At 41.5% G+C, this 16,369-nt stretch overlaps 1 protein-coding gene across 1 annotated transcript; it reads right to left on the minus strand.

Annotated features, from left to right (window-relative positions):
• Positions 1-1,921: 1,921 nt before the first annotated feature.
• leo1 (LEO1 homolog, Paf1/RNA polymerase II complex component) lies at positions 1,922-15,677 on the minus strand. The gene is made up of 14 exons (XM_015953912.3): positions 15,566-15,677; positions 13,401-13,531; positions 12,397-12,686; positions 10,938-11,146; positions 10,604-10,708; positions 10,425-10,519; positions 10,173-10,321; positions 9,991-10,075; positions 9,814-9,908; positions 9,598-9,732; positions 6,201-6,336; positions 2,896-3,088; positions 2,691-2,785; positions 1,922-2,377 (listed from the first exon to the last, which is right to left on the minus strand). Exons 1-14 carry the CDS (start codon positions 15,621-15,623, stop codon positions 2,264-2,266), a joined length of 1,890 nt encoding a protein of 629 aa, XP_015809398.3. The 5' UTR covers positions 15,624-15,677; the 3' UTR covers positions 1,922-2,263.
• Positions 15,678-16,369: the final 692 nt, after the last annotated feature.

The following is a 16,369-nucleotide window of genomic DNA, read 5'->3' on the forward strand; positions in this document are numbered from 1 at the left end:
TAACTACGGTTGGATTAGAGGACTACAAAGCCATGTTTTATGTTCCTGTTAAGTAATATATTAAGTGTGCAAACAAAGTCATTTATCCTTTATGAGGCCAGAGTAAAGAGTCAATAACCTCACTGATGCGTAGACAAACACGTAGAAATATGTATTGCATTACGTTTAAAAAGGATGTGATTTTACTGGACAAGTTTATTAATGTCAATTAGAATAATTAGATTTTTAAAGAGGACAAAATATGACTTTTTACTCTAAGTTTTTATAGTTCTAGACGATACAAAACACGTTCATTAACTCTTTAACTGCCAGATGTTTTCTGAACAGAAAGCCTGACTGCCAGACTTGTCCCTTAAAAAACACAATTAACAAGTGTAGTCGTCAATGGCAGCAAGCGGTTGGATTTAAAACGATTACTTTAGTCATCAATGGCAGTTAATGAGTTAATTTAGTGATGTCCGCAGTTTTATTGACATTTTCAGTATCTTCCAGAATGAGCCATTTCAGGGCTCTGTCACTTTAATGGCGATTACACATTAGCGTCGGCACAGCCCCAGAAGGTATCGAACGGCACCAGAATTTGGTTTTACACACAGGCCAGATTTGCGTTTTCGGTGCCGAGGCGACTCTTTTTCTCAGACCTTCTCCTCAGTGGTCAGACTGGGACTGAGGCGACACTACGGACTGATTAGCCGGCTGAAATTACGCCGACAGCCTCCGATCTGCGAGAAGAATGAGCCAGCGGGGGGTTTCCCGTGTGCGCGATTCATTTTCATGCTGTTGAGTAAACTTCTGTCTGTAGCACAGAGCTGCTGTTCTGGAGCTGCCGTATTAGTGTGGGAGTGGGAGAAGAGAATAGCTCTGTGCGCCTGTTCTCCGCATCGGAGCTCTAGCCCTGGGGAGCAGACTGCTGCTCAGGGGAGAAATCGGTGTGTGTGTGGCACACTATTATGAAGACGCAGCAAATTAATAAAATAATGTGGTTAAGAGTCTCAAAAGCAACACAGCTCATGCCCGCCTTTTGTTTGCCTTATGGAGCGGACTTGCCCGCGCGTATTAAACGCCGCCCACAGGCTTGGGGATTTCCACATTCCTGGGAAGTCCCTCGGAATTATATGTGAACACTACACAAACCATTTGAGACTGAACTCATGCCATCCAACCCGACCAAACCCCGACTGTGCCGACGCTAATGTGTAAGCGGCAAGCTAGAGCTAGTCACGCCCACCCATCCCTCACTCAGGCTGCATTAAGCTGAGAAGCTCCGACTTTGAGGAGTCTTGCACATGAGAGGTGGTTGTGTTCTACATTTCTTTTTGTGACATCACAAACAGGGACTTTTCTAAACAGTTTGTTTTAGGCACATAATTTCTAAAACTGAACAGACAGAAAACTTTTTTCCCCAAGTTTGGAGTTTTTCTAGAGGCAGCATAGATCCACATGGGAGCACAAGATGCAAAACTTACATTTTGCACAGTATGTCCCCTTTAAAATGTCCCACAAGGCACTAATTCTGAGATAATTATACCAGTGTGTACTAGTAATTAGCAGTGTTTTAAAATGAATTGTTTATATTTTGAGAACATGGGATGATACTACTGTTAACTGTTACTAAACCAGATGTGTTTCTGCAGGTTTGTAGTTTTCCTCTGGATTTGCAGAAAAGGTCAAAAAGCATCTTCCCTCCCAGAACTACAGCCCCTTTGTCTCCAATCCCAAATCCTATAATCTCCTGCCTTTCCTGTCAGGTGGGTTTCATCAGTTCCTTCAAGACCCCCACCTTCCCACCAAATACTTTCTCCATTGCTTTGCTCAAGGGCATCTTCCATTCTCAAGAAACTTCCAAGAGCTTCAAAGCTAAACCCAGCAGACGAGTGAAGCTGTATTTGTTACACAAGTGAAACAGAAAGGCAGCTGTAACTTCTGTTATTAACCCAATTTAATTTTCATCAACCAACAGCACTCAACTAATAAGTGTTTCGTTTGGAACCTGAACTAAACATAATGGTTCATATTCTCACAACAGCTGCATGATTCATTAAGAATATAAAAAACAAGGTCCCTGGAAGGTTCTAGTTACATAACCCAAGGGTTTATTTCTCACCTCTGCTGTACACATCATAAACAAACAAACACACAATCTCACACACTCACCCACACACAGGTAGTAAGAAAATTTACAAAAACAAATTGTGGCCATTTATAGGCCATGTGGGCTGAACACTGATATTACAGTGGGAATGAAAATGTCAAAAATAGTACACTATTCATCATCCTCTTCCTCATCCTCTTCATCACTGATGACATACTTCTTGGCCTTTTTAGTGGCTGTCTCTTCATCGTCTTCCGCCTTCCTCTTGACTGATCCCTCACCCTCCTGTGAACAGCAGAGGATGAGCTGAGATTATACAGTACCGACAGCGGCAGACTTTCTATAAAACTTTTCAGTGCTTTCATGCCATCGGGTAATGTTTTGTGTGTGTGTGTGTGTGTGTGTGTGTGTGTGTGTGTGTGTGCGTGTGTGTGTTGTTTGGAGGACAAACAGTCATAGTACATAGAAATGCACGCCAGTTAGAATGACTGTTGTACTTCATGTCTTCTGTTCACAATGAGGATGAGTGGTTAGCTTTTAACCACCAGTGTCTTGTCTCACACTGCCCCCTGTCTGTTCTCCAGGAAATTGCACCTACCTCATCACTGTCCAACTTCTTGGCCTTCATCAGCCTCTGGGCTTTATCATCATCAGAGCCTTCATCGCTGGAGGAGTAGATTCTTGCTCGCTCCTCTGAAGTGGGAATATTTTTATGAGATTTAAGTTTGTCTAATAAATAATCTAATGAAACAAAATAGTTAAGACATCCTGAATGAATTTTATGAAGCTTATGGTTGCCTTACCTCTCAGGCCTCCTCCTCCCTTGTATTTGCTCTTGATGGCTGCCAGGCTGATCGCCTCCTCGCCCTCCTCTTCATCATCATAGCGGTCTGGCTCCAGGTAGCTGCTGCTCAAGCCCCTCAGGTGCTGCTTCTCCCTCATTCTCCTCTGCTGGGACTCTCTGCGAATCGATGCTCGCAGCCGCTCCTCCTCTTTCTGCCAGAAGAAACACACATGGGAATTGTTTGAGGGACAGAAGGTGGCATTTCCACACTGAAACCTTCTAGGGAGAAAGTGCACCACCAAAGGCTGCTGAGGTTACAGCGGGTAATGAAAGTATTCAGACCCTGCCAATTTTTCAATCTTTGTTATATTGCAGCCATTTGCTAACATCTATTCATTTTCTCCTCATTAATGTACACACAGTACCCCATATTGACAGAAAAACACAGAATTTAAAACATGTATGCAGCTTTATTAAAAAAAAAGGCAAACTGAAATATCACATGGCCCTAAGTAATCTGACCCTTTGCTGTGACATTTAACGCAGGTGCTTTCCATTTCTTCTAATCACCCTTCTGGCCAAGGTTACTATATATATATATATATATATATATATATATATATATATATATATATATATATATATATATATATATGTACAGTGAGGAACATAAGTACTTGAACACCTTGCGATTTTGCAAGTTCTCCCACTAAAATCATGGAGGGGTCTGAAACACATTGTAGGTGCATTCCCACTGTGAGAGACAGAATGTACAAAAAAAATCAGGAAATCACATTGTATAAGGCCTAGTCCACACGTAGGCGGGTTTTTAAAAAAAACGAATATCCGCCCCTCCAAAAACTTGCATCCACACCACCTTGTTTTAAAAAATAACTCTGTCCACACGTACGCGGATAAATACGTTGTTAAGGACATGCCAGACCTGTAGGCGGCAGTACTTCCCCCGTTCTAAACCTCGTCCTTCGTCTGTGGTCTTCCGCAAGGAGCAGTAATTCCGCTTGCAAAAATAAACAAGCAAAAAGCGCTTGGACAATTGATAAAGCGAGCGCAGCTCTGAGGGCATCCATGCTGTCGGCTAGTGTAAACACAGGTCGCACACGTGATGTCAGCATTTTTTGTCGCAGAAAGTGACGTTGTGGGCCTTAAAACTCCGGTTTTGTCTGTCCACACGCAGACACCCAAAACGGAGAAAACGTAGATCTTCACTTTGGCCGGAGTTTTTAAAACGATCCGTTTTCGTGTGAAAAAACTCCGTTTTCGTGTGGATGACAGGCCAAAACGTAGAAAAATATCTACGTTTTGGCAGATCCCCGGCTACGTGTGGACAGGGTCTAATTTGTAAAGAATGTATTTGTTTTGCACTGCTGCACATAGGTATTTGAACACCTGGCAATCAGCAAGAATTCTGGCTCTCAAAGACCTGTTACTCTGCCTTTAAGAAGTCCACCTCTACTCTACTTAGTAATCTTAATTAGTAGCACATGTCTGAGCTCTTTAAAGACACCTATCCACTCCACAGTCAGTCAGACTCCAACTACTACCACGGGCAAGACCAAGGAGCTGTCAAAAGAAACCAGAGACAAAATCGTGGACCTCCACAAGACTGGAAAAGACTACGGGGAAATTGCCAAGCAGCTTAGTGAAAATAGATCAACTGTTGGAGCAATTGTCAGAAAATGGAAGAGGCTAAAGACGACTGTCAGTCTCCATCAGACTGGGGCTCCATGCAAGATCTCATCTTGTGGGGTATCACTAATGATAAGAAAGGTGAGGAATCAGCCCAGAACGACATGGGAGGAGCTGGTCAATGACTTGAAGAGAGCTGGGACCACAGTTTCAAAGGTCACTGTTGGTAGAACACTATGCCGTCATGGTTTCGAATCACGCATTGCATGAAAGGTTCCCCTGCTCAAGTCATCACATGTCCACGCCCGTCTGCAGTTTGCCAATAACCATCTGGATGATCCAGAGGAGGCATGGGAGAAAGTCATGTGGTCAGATGAGACCAAAGTAGAACTTTTTGGTCTAAACTTCACTCACCGTGTGAGCTAACAGAGACTGGGGGCTAGCTGGACTCAAACTACAGTAAACACAATTCAAGACAACCTCGATAACCTCTGATATATTATTATACCTCTGGAACAAACACAAGAGTAACCACAGAGAGAAAATCCTTCATAAGACTCAACTTTACCAAGGATGGACTAGAATTTGCCAGTAAACCTTGTCAGACACCCAACCAGTTCTGAAAGGGCAAACTTTGTACAGATGAAACTCTAAACAACAATCCAGACACAATCACACTAAAAACACACACACAAAACACAAGCAAACACACAAGAATCAAAATCTGCTGCAGTAAATGTGAATTCAAGTCTTTCTGCACAAGATTTTACACTAAGTGTTAAAAATAAACCTTTTTCTTTATTATAATCTGGTCAGTTAGATTAATGTCAAAACTGAGATTTGAATGCAAAGTGACTCCAAACTAAACGAGACAATCTAAAAAAATTATTTTTATTAACCTTTGTGTCAAACACAAACTGGCAATACCGCTTACTTTTCTACTTAGTATTTATTAGTTTACAGTATTTATTAATTTTCATAACCATCTATATCAAACTGAGACATGCAGGTGCAAGGGTAACTTCTTTGATAGCTGTCATCCACAGTGATCTTTGGCTGTCAGCTGGGTTCTTGTTAGCTGTTTTTTTTTGGTTTTTTTGCCCTCGCCTGAATAAGCTGTACTTTTAAATCAAAGCAGCTTTGCAGATTCACTCAAACTGTTATTAAGTTGTTCACTGAAAAACAACAGGCCCGAAATATAGGAAAATCCAAGTGTTGTAATTACCAAGTACACACACACACACACACACACACACACACACACACACACACACACACACACACACACACACACACACACACACACACACACACACACACACACACACACACACACACACCACGGGGTGTTTGGAACTTTAAGCACAGCAGTTGTGCAACTTCTTGTCTTGTCTCAGTCGAGGTTTAAAGAAGGGAAAACAGAAAACGATGCTATCAGTGATGTTGGTTTGTGTTGACTCCTGCAGTTCTGCAGACCTGCTGACTTTGTTTCTGTCTCACTGACTGACCTCCGTATATAAGCATGTTAGTTGTGCTTTTATGTAACCTGGCTCCATGCTTGTCAACAACTGGCCTTATGCAAACTTTTTTAGCCTCTGTAGAAACAAAAGAATTCCTGGACATGGTAGACAAAAGATGAGTAGAGCAGAACAGCAGAGAGGAACTGAAAGTTGTTACTTTGATCATTTCGTTGCGCTGAGACTCAGGATCTCTTCCAGCCATGGGAAGGATTCTGATCTTCTGTGTCTTCGAGCAGCGATCGGCCAGAGACAGGGTCATCTTCCTGTGGGTGGCGCTGTCTGTGGAGTGAGGCCTAAAAACAGAATAAATGGTAAATGGCCTGTATTTGGTATAGCGCCTTCTAGAGTCCTGGAACCCCCCAAGGGGCTTTACAACACAATCAGTTATTCACACACTGGTGGGCATGAGCTATGATGTAGCCACAGCTGCCCTGGGGCGCACTGACAGAAGCGAGGCTGCCGAACACTGGCACCGCCGGTCCCTCCGACCACCACCAGCAGGCAAGGTGGGTTAAGTGTCTTGCCCAAGGACACAACGAAAGTGACTGAGTGGGGCTCGAACCTGCAACTTTTTGATTACGGGACAAGCACTTAACTCCTGTGCCACCATCCTCCCTAGAACAACAATTACACTCCATAACAGCAATCAGGGGCAGTTTTTACTCATATTCCTTTAGCCAGGAAAAGGTTTTCAATATTCTTTCAGCACGTATCAAAGCTACATCATAGAATTTTTTCTCTAAAGTTGTTTCTCAATATGCTTACTCGTCTTAACGTTGGCCCAAGTACTGTTCCAATCTAAGTACTCTCAAAAGTTCCCGGATGTGTTCTTGCTTCGCTCATTGTATCGAGGGTGCATTAATGCATCCTTCTGCGGGCTTGGGCTGGCAAGGTATCCCATAATGGTTTTTGTCGCAAACCGATACCCCAAACAGAAAATGGCAGAGAGAAAAGCTCATAACTGTCATGTTTATAAATCAAAACTACAAATAATTCTGTCTAAACAGATAACTATAAAGTTGTATGTTATTGTATTTAATTGTGCGTAGCCTGTAAAATTTGATGTGTGTTTGGTTTTTTCATGATACCTCAAAGTGCTAATTAGCTAGCCCACTATCAAAATAAAAGCAGCATTGCCGTAAATAAATGTTTTAAAGAAAATAATAACATTTCTCTTCATTTAACAGTGAGAAATGCTTGTATTTGACCAGTTTTGATAAAAAGCTGACCAAACATTATACAAATATAATGTATTCACTCTGACAAAGAAACATTTTATCAAAAATGCTAGTGTGTTGAGGTTTGACTTAAGTTAGCACCTATCAATAAAACTTTATTCACACGAGTGCTCTCGCTCGCTTGCTTTTTTCATAATGTATTAATTGTTATTTAAGTAACAAACAAGACCTTTATTTTATTTCAGGTCATTTTTTAAAAGAGAAAGTCACCCCCAAATCAACGTTTTTTGCTGATAAACTATATAAATGAGTGTCTAATCATGCTGTAGACACGTGCAGTCAATAATTCAGCACTTTAGTGCATCTTAAATAAAATTTAAATATTCTGCCTAAAACTGTCAGTGCTGCACCGTCTTCAGGTAAAAACTCAGCACTACATTTGAAATCTGCCATTGTTATTGGCTAAAAGGTTCACTGTGACGTTAGCCGTTGCATTATGACATCACAATGTTGTTGTGAGCCTGTGTGTTTGCATCTATTAACGGCTCCACCCTCTTGGTCTGCCAGGCAACAACATTTGTTGCATTTTTCAAATAGGAAATAGAAGTGGAGTAAGACTCAGATAGGTTGCAGGTACAAACCCCCCTCAGCCTGTCACTGTCGTTGTGTCCTTGGGCAAGACACTTAACCCCCCTTGCCTGCTGGTGGTGGTTGGAGGGACCCGTGGCCTGTGTACGGCAGACCCGCCTCTGTCTGTGTACCATCACCTCCAGGGTGTGAATGTGTGTGGGAATGCATGAATAACTGATTGTGTTGTAAAGCGCCTTGGGGAGTTCCAGGACTCTAGAAGGCGTTATATCAAATTCAGAACATTTGGTGTACTAGGGTATTGAGAAACGGCCTAACCATGTAAACACAGAGCAGTTAAAGATAATAAAGACATGAAACACCAACACTTCTGTAGGTTTTGGTATTGAAATATCTTTGTGTTGTTTCAACACATAAACCGACAGTCAGAGATTCTGCTATTAGCTAGGTTAAACTCAAAATGGCAAAAGAAAAGAACAAAGCATCATCCGTTTTTTACAATGTGGAATTTGGGGCATTGTGCATCAACAACTATAATAAAACAAAGCTGGCGGAAGGAATAAAAACTGCAGGAACCATCTCAATAATACAGAGATTATTGTCATAGTGCATGAAAAAACTCTGAAGATCCCTGATAATGGGAAGAGAAAACATTTACATTTTCTCCTTTTAATTGTGAAATTAAGATTTTTTAACATCCAGGAATATCCATGATTTTCATGCAATCACTGTTGTAATTATGATAATGATGAATGATAAATGACCCGCACTTGTATAGCGCCTCTCAGAGTAAGGACTCCAAAGCGCTTTACACTACAGTGTATCATTCATCCATTCACACACTGGTGATGAGCCACAATGTAGCCACAGCTGCCCTGGGGCACACTGACAGAGGCGAGGCTGCCGAGCACAGGCGCCACCAGTCCCTCTGACCACCACCAGCAGGCAAGGTGGGTTAAGTGTCTTGCCCAAGGACACAACATCAGAATTCTCTGTCCGGAGCCGGGATCGAGTCTGCAAGCTTCCGATTACTGGACAAGCCGCTCAACCTGTTGAGCTACTGCTGCCCCATTAATTCCATGTTCCCCTTATGATTAATGCATTTGTACCAGGCTGTAATCATGTTTATTTCAGCTGTAAAGGTAGCATTTTAACATGGGAGTCAATGGGAACTTGCTGTTTTTGGAGCCAGCCCTTAGTGGACGATGGGTGAACTACAATTTTCTTCCATTGCAGTTTTCTCCTGTCGATAAATCCCAAATTTAAACTGTTTTACTTCTCTGTCTAAGGCTTTGCTTTCAGTACTTTTGTAGGTTAGAGCTTACATGAAAAAAAAATGTGCACATTGAGAAAAGCTCCTTGTTTAATGCTCAATCAAAACAGATCATAGCTTGTGTGTGTGTGTGTGTGTGTGTGTGTGTGTGTGTGTGTGTGTGTGCGTGCGCGCACGCGTGCCAGTGGATCAGGTCTGGAAGATGTCTAACTAGGCCCATGTGGCCTGTGAAGACAGAACATTCAAGTGGACTAGCGGGAGCTAAGAGGCTTAGAGGGTTCTTACTCAGAGGAACCTGGGCAGCTTGCACAAGGTGATCCGTGGACTTATGGCATAAAGAACATGTTTAAAAAGAGCCTGGATGAAGGGTGCCACTATTGCTGTTGCAGGTGCTCTAGGGTGGTGGTTTAGAGCAAAATACATGAGAAGTAGCTATTCAAAAGAAATAAATGCCTCTGTGTGAGGCTAAGATCCTAAAAGCAGGCTGCCACTGATGCTGCATGTTGGCATTTTACCTGAATGTGAGTTTGGTTTTGAACACAGCCTGCCCCTGCAGTCCAGTACCCTGCCGGATAAACAGGTGGTTGTGGTCTCCCTGGAGAGGAGCTTTGTAAACGTCGAATACTTCGTTCCCCAGGTGGAGGGACATGCTGTGGTGAGAACAGAAACCATGAGCACAAAGCAGAACCTGCTGACAAGTCCTACATGGAGCTGCTGTAACACACACACACCTGCCATCAGACCATTTGACAATACGTGCGTTGCTCTCTCGCATTTCATTCCCCTCCTCGTCTCTCTTGACTCTCCATCTGATTGTGTTTTCCACCTGATGGGAAACAGAAGACAATCGTTGCAAAACTTAAAACATAAACTTCAAAAGTTGCCATTCCATTTTATTTAAAGCCTGCCTTGAGTTTGAGCCTGGTTCGTCCCTCCTCATCCAGCATTTCTTCATCCTCAAATTCATCCTCATAGTACTGAGGATCAAAGGGTCTAAAAAGGGAGATTCAATAGAAAAATGAAGTTACGTTTGTGGTTTTATCGTTATTAAAATCCTTAATATTTTGATGTGTTTATCTACGTCTCTGACCTGGGCTCTACAGACAGGAAGTTGGGCAATTTGACAAAGTACAGGTCTGATCCCAGGTCTGTGCTAACTTTTGGGATTTCTACTTCTATACGAGTTTCCGGCGCAGGCTCCTCTTCTGCCTGCTCCCCCTCCATCCCATCCTCTCCGTCCTTCACAAAGACAGAGAACATTGACTTCAGCTGTAGCCATGACACTGATGAAAGGGATAAGCACAGAACAGGCTTAGCAAGACACAAACGAAGAGATAAACACCAGAGGTTGTCCTGGGGTTGGCGGCTTTTCAGCATCGCTGTCTGAAGAGATGTCGTCAGCTTCTCCAAACAGATCGTCTGCTGCGGTTTTCTTTGCTGCGGAACAGCATCAAAGAAAATCCACTGTATAGCGAATAAAAACAACAAAATATAAAACCTAACAGACTTGAAAAACCCCACTTTTATTTGTTTCTCCATCACTGTCTGAATCTGAATCAGAGGCGGCTTTCGCTTTGGTTTTCTGTCTGATGAAGTCATCTTCACTGTCGCTGCCCTTTGCAAAGTCTGAAAAATAAAAACGGCAGCAGCTGATTAGAACAAACCAAATTCTTCATGATGGCATGTTTAAATAAATAAAAAGTTCTTGTGTACAAAAAGTAAACTAAAACGTTAATCTCATATTAACCCCATGCTCACGTTCGACACTAATCCGTACAACATTTGATGTCTGAAAGCTAACGTGTGAGCCTTGTGAGCCAGTTCATCTGAAACAGTCCATTCAGCACCGCCGTACCGGATTTCCTGTTCCTCAGCCCCTCGTCATCAGAGTTCTCCCTGTCTTCATCAGAATAATGACGCTTCTCCTCCTCATCCTCTGACTGGTCGCTTTTAGCACCTCCTCCCCACTTCTCATCGTCTGATTGGTTCTCCCTTCCAGAAGCTTCCCCATTAGCATGAGGGGTGCCTGGTCCAGACTGGGGAGTCCCAGGATCACTGTGCAAACTGGTCCAAAACAGAGACACAATTAAAAACGTACATAAATAAACTGACCATGTGACCACACAAAGGTGTGACAGAAATTATTGGATGAGTACGGTAAGAGATTTTCTAATTTTTACCCGGCTTAATTGGTCAACACTCAAATTTACTGGTTGTCTTCTAAATTTGTCACATTTCTACCAGGTATGATCTTCATTTGGTACAGCTAATAAAAACCTTTCATCATCAGAGACACAGACATGGTTAGACCTCAGTAGTTGTCTTGTGACATAAGGTTTGGAGACTGCATTTGCTTTGAATTGGACTCATTTTAAATGCAGATTTCACAGATGCTTAATTAGACCAACAGCTGGGATAACATTTGGATGCAGATTCCATACTTAGATATTGTAGGAGCCATTTATTTGTTCTTTAATTATATTTTGTTGGTTGGGCTTTCATCTGTGGTGGTGGTGTCGGGTGCGTCACATGCTATTTAAGTGGGTCCTCGGGTGTTTCGGATGATCCGATTACACATGGGTGGCGGGATGAGCGTACGGTCTTTACCGCGTGCCACACCATGGCACGAAATATTTCTTTTTTGTGACGATCAGCCTTGAGAACTACTAACCTTAGAACAACAGCATTGTGTGAAATGCCAGCTAGTGCTTGTGAAGAAAATAAACAAGACAATTGCACAGCCAAAAGATGTTTGATTGATGAATAGAAGCGCGTCAGAAGCCCTCTCCGCCCTCACCCAGCTGGCTGACAGCAGGAAGTGTAAGCACAGATATAGTCCTCAAACTATTTCTGAATGATTTTTACAGCTCGCAGGATGAAATTCTGCCAAAAAAGGGATCTGCAGGCATGCTTTGCAGCAATATTTATTTGTTTGATGTTTGTCAAAAAAAAGGTCTGTTGGGATTCCAAACCTCAAGGTTTTTCAACACACCTTTGGTTACAGAATCCCACAGTTCCCAGTACAAAACATCATCTACAGGATCTTTGGATGTATACACCATCTGACCACATGTAGAGCTCTGGCTGTTCTGAAAGTCACCCAGACATCTGTGTTTAGTGGATTTTTCTTCTTTCAACACATCAACTAATGGGACTTTTATACATTCAAGCAGCTCAGATATTTACTGTTCGTCAGTAACGCTTTGGAGAGTACTTGAACTGAATTTAAAACATGTTACTTAGTTGACACACAACAGTAAATGTGGTCTAATTGGTTAACAAACAATACAATGAATTAGACTCCTTCATGATACCTTCTGTCTGAATGAGCACTGCCCCTCTCAGATCGAGGGCTTCCTGCTCCAGACGCTCCACTGCTTGCTGGGCTTCCTCCCTCTGACCTGTTGCCTACATCCTCCTCATCTTCATCGTCATCCCGCTGATCTCGCTCTGATCCACTGTGCTGCTCTGCGTCCGAATGATCGTTTTCCCCCTGATCTGAGTGCATGCTGGCATCTGACTGGTTCCCGGATCGTTCGGACTGGTTGTCACTGCCACTGTGCTGACTGCGTTGCTCATCTTCACTGTCGTCACCAAACAGCTCCTATTGGGAAGTAAACATGATGTTACCCAAATCACAAATGTATCTGGTAAATAACAAATAAATATCAGACTCTTTTTCCTACTATAATGTTAATGTATTTGTTTGATCTAACAACTGAAGCACTTTTTTCAGTGTTTTAAATCACACTTTACTTCTCAAACAACATGCCAAACCCACAACTATTTATTTATAATGATTCCTACAACTTAATTATATTGGATGAGCGCCTCGAATGGCAGCTCTCGTGGTCTGCCTGTATCTGTTTTGTTCTACATGTTTTGTGTATATAACCTTTGTCAGGCTGTACTGCGGAGTCAAATTTCTGTGCTTTGGGATGCTGGAGCACTGACAATAAAGCTTATTCTGATTCTGGAAGAAGATATGGGTTATAGAGAATATAAGCCAAAGGCTGTGGGGTGTTTTTGCCTTTATGCATTTATTTTCTGCATTTACTCTGTTGTTTCACAAAGAGCAAAGTTATATATAACAGAATATCACCACTTTAAAACTCAGACTTCATTAGAAGCACTAAAGTAACATTAACTTACATGCAGACTTATTTATTACATATTAATGTATGGTGTTGAACTCAATGGTTAATGCCTAAAAATACAACAAAAGCTAGGAAAATGTTTGTTTTTCACATGTTTTATTCATTTAGAGCAAAAGGGATTAAAGGACTTACACAGCAGGTAGAAATAAAAAAGTACCCACCTTATTCATACTGGGCTTCCCTGTGTCCTGTCCTTCATCGTCGTCCTCATCGTCCCGCTCCCTCTCGCTGCCTGAGGCGTTACTAGCTGATCGAGGTCTCTCCTGCTCAGAATCTGAACCCGAGCCAGATTCTGCAAAAAGTGATAAACAAAATGATTTTCTTTCGACACACAGAACATTAACATTGGTAATAATTTTCTCACAGCAAAACAATGGTTTTATTCTTTGCAAACCTGTCTGATCAATGAATAAACTTAATTTCAGGTGATTTTGTCCTTGGTGATAATAATCAATTTAAGTTTGTTGCTTGGTTGAAAATGTGCCAGTGAGATCTTCCAAAAATTAGCTAAAATATTAGTTAGAGATGTCTTTACGTTCTTTGTGGTTAATATGTATCTGTGAGAAGTTGCAAGCCGTATGTAAACTGCTTTTTATCACTTAATCTATTACTATAAAACACAGCCATCTGCTACAGGTAGAGTGAGATTTCTGTTTGTAAAATAAACTACTGATACTCCTCTTATCAAGTTTGCTGACGGCACCACCATCATCAGACTCGTTTCTGACAGGGATGAGTTTGCCTTCAGAATGGAGGTCGAACGGCCGGTGTCCTGGTGCAGCCACAACAACCTGGTGCTAAACACCCAGAAGACAGCGGAGGTTGTTGTGGACTTTAGGAAGCACACAGCCCCACTCCCCTTGTTAACCCTGTCTGACACTCCCGTCACGATGATTGACTCATGTCGCTTCCTGGGCACCACAATCACCCAACACCTTAAGTGGCAGCCCACCATCACCTCCATCATAAAAAAGGCCCAGCAGAGGATGTACTTCCTGAGGCAGCTGAAGAAATTCAACTTGCCAGCACAGTCGATGAGGCAGTTCTACATCGCAATCATCGAGTCCATCCTCACCTCCTCAATCACTGTGTGGTACGCTGGAGCTACAACCAGGGACAAGAAGAAGCTGCAGCAGGTTGTACACTCTGCTGAGAAGGTCATTGGCTGCAAACTCCCCTCCATACAGGACCTGTACACCTCCAGGACATTGAGGCGGTCAGGTCTGATAACAGCTGACCCATCTCACCCTGGACACATTCTTTTCGACTCTCCCCCATCCAGCAGGAGGCTCGGATCGATTTGGACCAGAATCTCTCACCACAAGAACAGTTTCTTCCCCTCTGCTGTTGGACTCTTGAATGACAATCTTAGGGCTGCCCACTCCAGTCACATGACCTGGTATTGCGATTGTACCTGAACTGATCCGCTCTGATTCGTACCTACAGTAGCCATTTCTCTAATTATTGCCACTTTGTATTATTATTTTATCATGAATATATTCTTACTTCACTTAATTTTTGATAAAAATCCTAATAAAAAAGATCAGATTGTATGAAATGTGATTAAAACTGCTGTGTCTCATCGGTCTGGCTAAGTAACACCACTGAGAAATGGTTTTAGGTATTCAGACTGATTTACCTAGGAGCTATTGAAAAGAATCTCGTCATTTTGGATAAAAATTATAATACAAAAGATCAGATTGTGTGAAATGTGTTAAAACTGTTGTGTCTTGTAAATGTAGTTTAGTAACACAACTCAGAAGTAATTTTGAGTCATTTGGGCAATTATTCTGGAAGTTTTGTATTTTTTTTGTCCTCGTTTACAAAGGACTACAAATTGTTGATAGTCCCTAAGTGAACCACCGTTCCCATTGGCGAGTCCTCGGAACTCAGTTAACCGCTGTCTGTACCGGAGCGCACAGCATGAAGACTTATCGCTGACCGGGAGGACCAATGTCTGTCGAATATCCAACGTCCAACTTCAAACTAACTTCACCGCGGTGCACAGTGACATTAAAATACGTATTTCACAGGGTATGGCATAACAATAATCACAATACAATACAATAATCGTAGCGTTATTTGCAGCTGTTACTTTTGAATATATTGAGCTCTCCTTCTCTGAATTGATTAAAAAAACGTTTATCGAAATGCATTTTTAACGGTTTTCACTTTAATTCATACTGTCGTAGCATTTAAGTGCCACTTTACCGATCATTAAACGTTAAAACTTGGTTCCAACTTCAATTCGTAAAAACGACCGACACAACGAATACTATTACTATACAATTAATTACAAAAACCATCATATGAGAAACATAATTACCTCTTTGATCATTGTCACTGTCTCCATCACTCCCGAAAAGCTCATCCATGTCCGCCATTTCTTCTAAGATGTAATAAACCGGAAATTCATTTCCACGAAGGCTTTTACTTCCGTGTCAAAGTAGTGTTGATGTTGTGATATATTTCAGACAACAGGGGGCGATATAGGGTAGCTTTACAGCCACAGTGAAATAAAAACATGAAATGGCAAGAAGGAAATATATTTAGCTCGCTTTCAAATTGGTTCCGCCTTTTCTAAGATTTGCTTTGGTAAAGCTTATTTAAAATATTTTTCTTTAACAAAATAAACCAAAATTTCACTGTACGTGGAAATTCATTAGTTCACTGACTTTTTTTCTTATCTTAATTTCATGACGGTGTCCCGTAGTACATGTACAACCAGAATTTGATTAGTTCTATAAAGTGTATTTTTGAAAAGTAATCATTGAAAATATTACAATAAATAATTATAACGAATACTGCTTAATTCACAAAGAAAACCAGTTTAAAAAAACAGATCACGATTAAACGTTATGTGTCACAATTTATTGTAAATGATGCAATAGCCTACTACAACAACAAAAATATCCAATTTCAAAATCAATCTAAAAACTGCATATAGCAGGTGTCTTATCTTATATTATGCTACAGTGATTGAGTGAAAGCATTGCAGACATAGGTTACTACATTTTTCACATTTTAAATTACTTTGTAAATCAGATATAAATATAAAAAGATTGCATTAAAATTCAATAATTGGATCACAGGCAGAAAACATTTTCTGGAAGCAAAGAATATTAACCAT

The sequence above is a fragment of the Nothobranchius furzeri genome, chromosome 9, assembly GCF_043380555.1.
Source record: "Nothobranchius furzeri strain GRZ-AD chromosome 9, NfurGRZ-RIMD1, whole genome shotgun sequence".
Taxonomy (NCBI): domain Eukaryota; kingdom Metazoa; phylum Chordata; class Actinopteri; order Cyprinodontiformes; family Nothobranchiidae; genus Nothobranchius; species Nothobranchius furzeri.

Coding starts and splice junctions, on each gene's coding strand:
- leo1 (XM_015953912.3), bottom strand. CDS start 15,623: ATGGCGGACATGGATGAGCTTTTCGGGAGTGATGGAGACAGTGACAAT. Junction 10,322..10,424: donor CAACCCCAGGACAACCTCTG/GTGTTTATCTCT, acceptor GTCTTTGTGAAG/GACGGAGAGGATGGGATGGA. Junction 10,076..10,172: donor TTCCTGTCTGTAGAGCCCAG/GTCAGAGACGTA, acceptor CTCCCTTTTTAG/ACCCTTTGATCCTCAGTACT.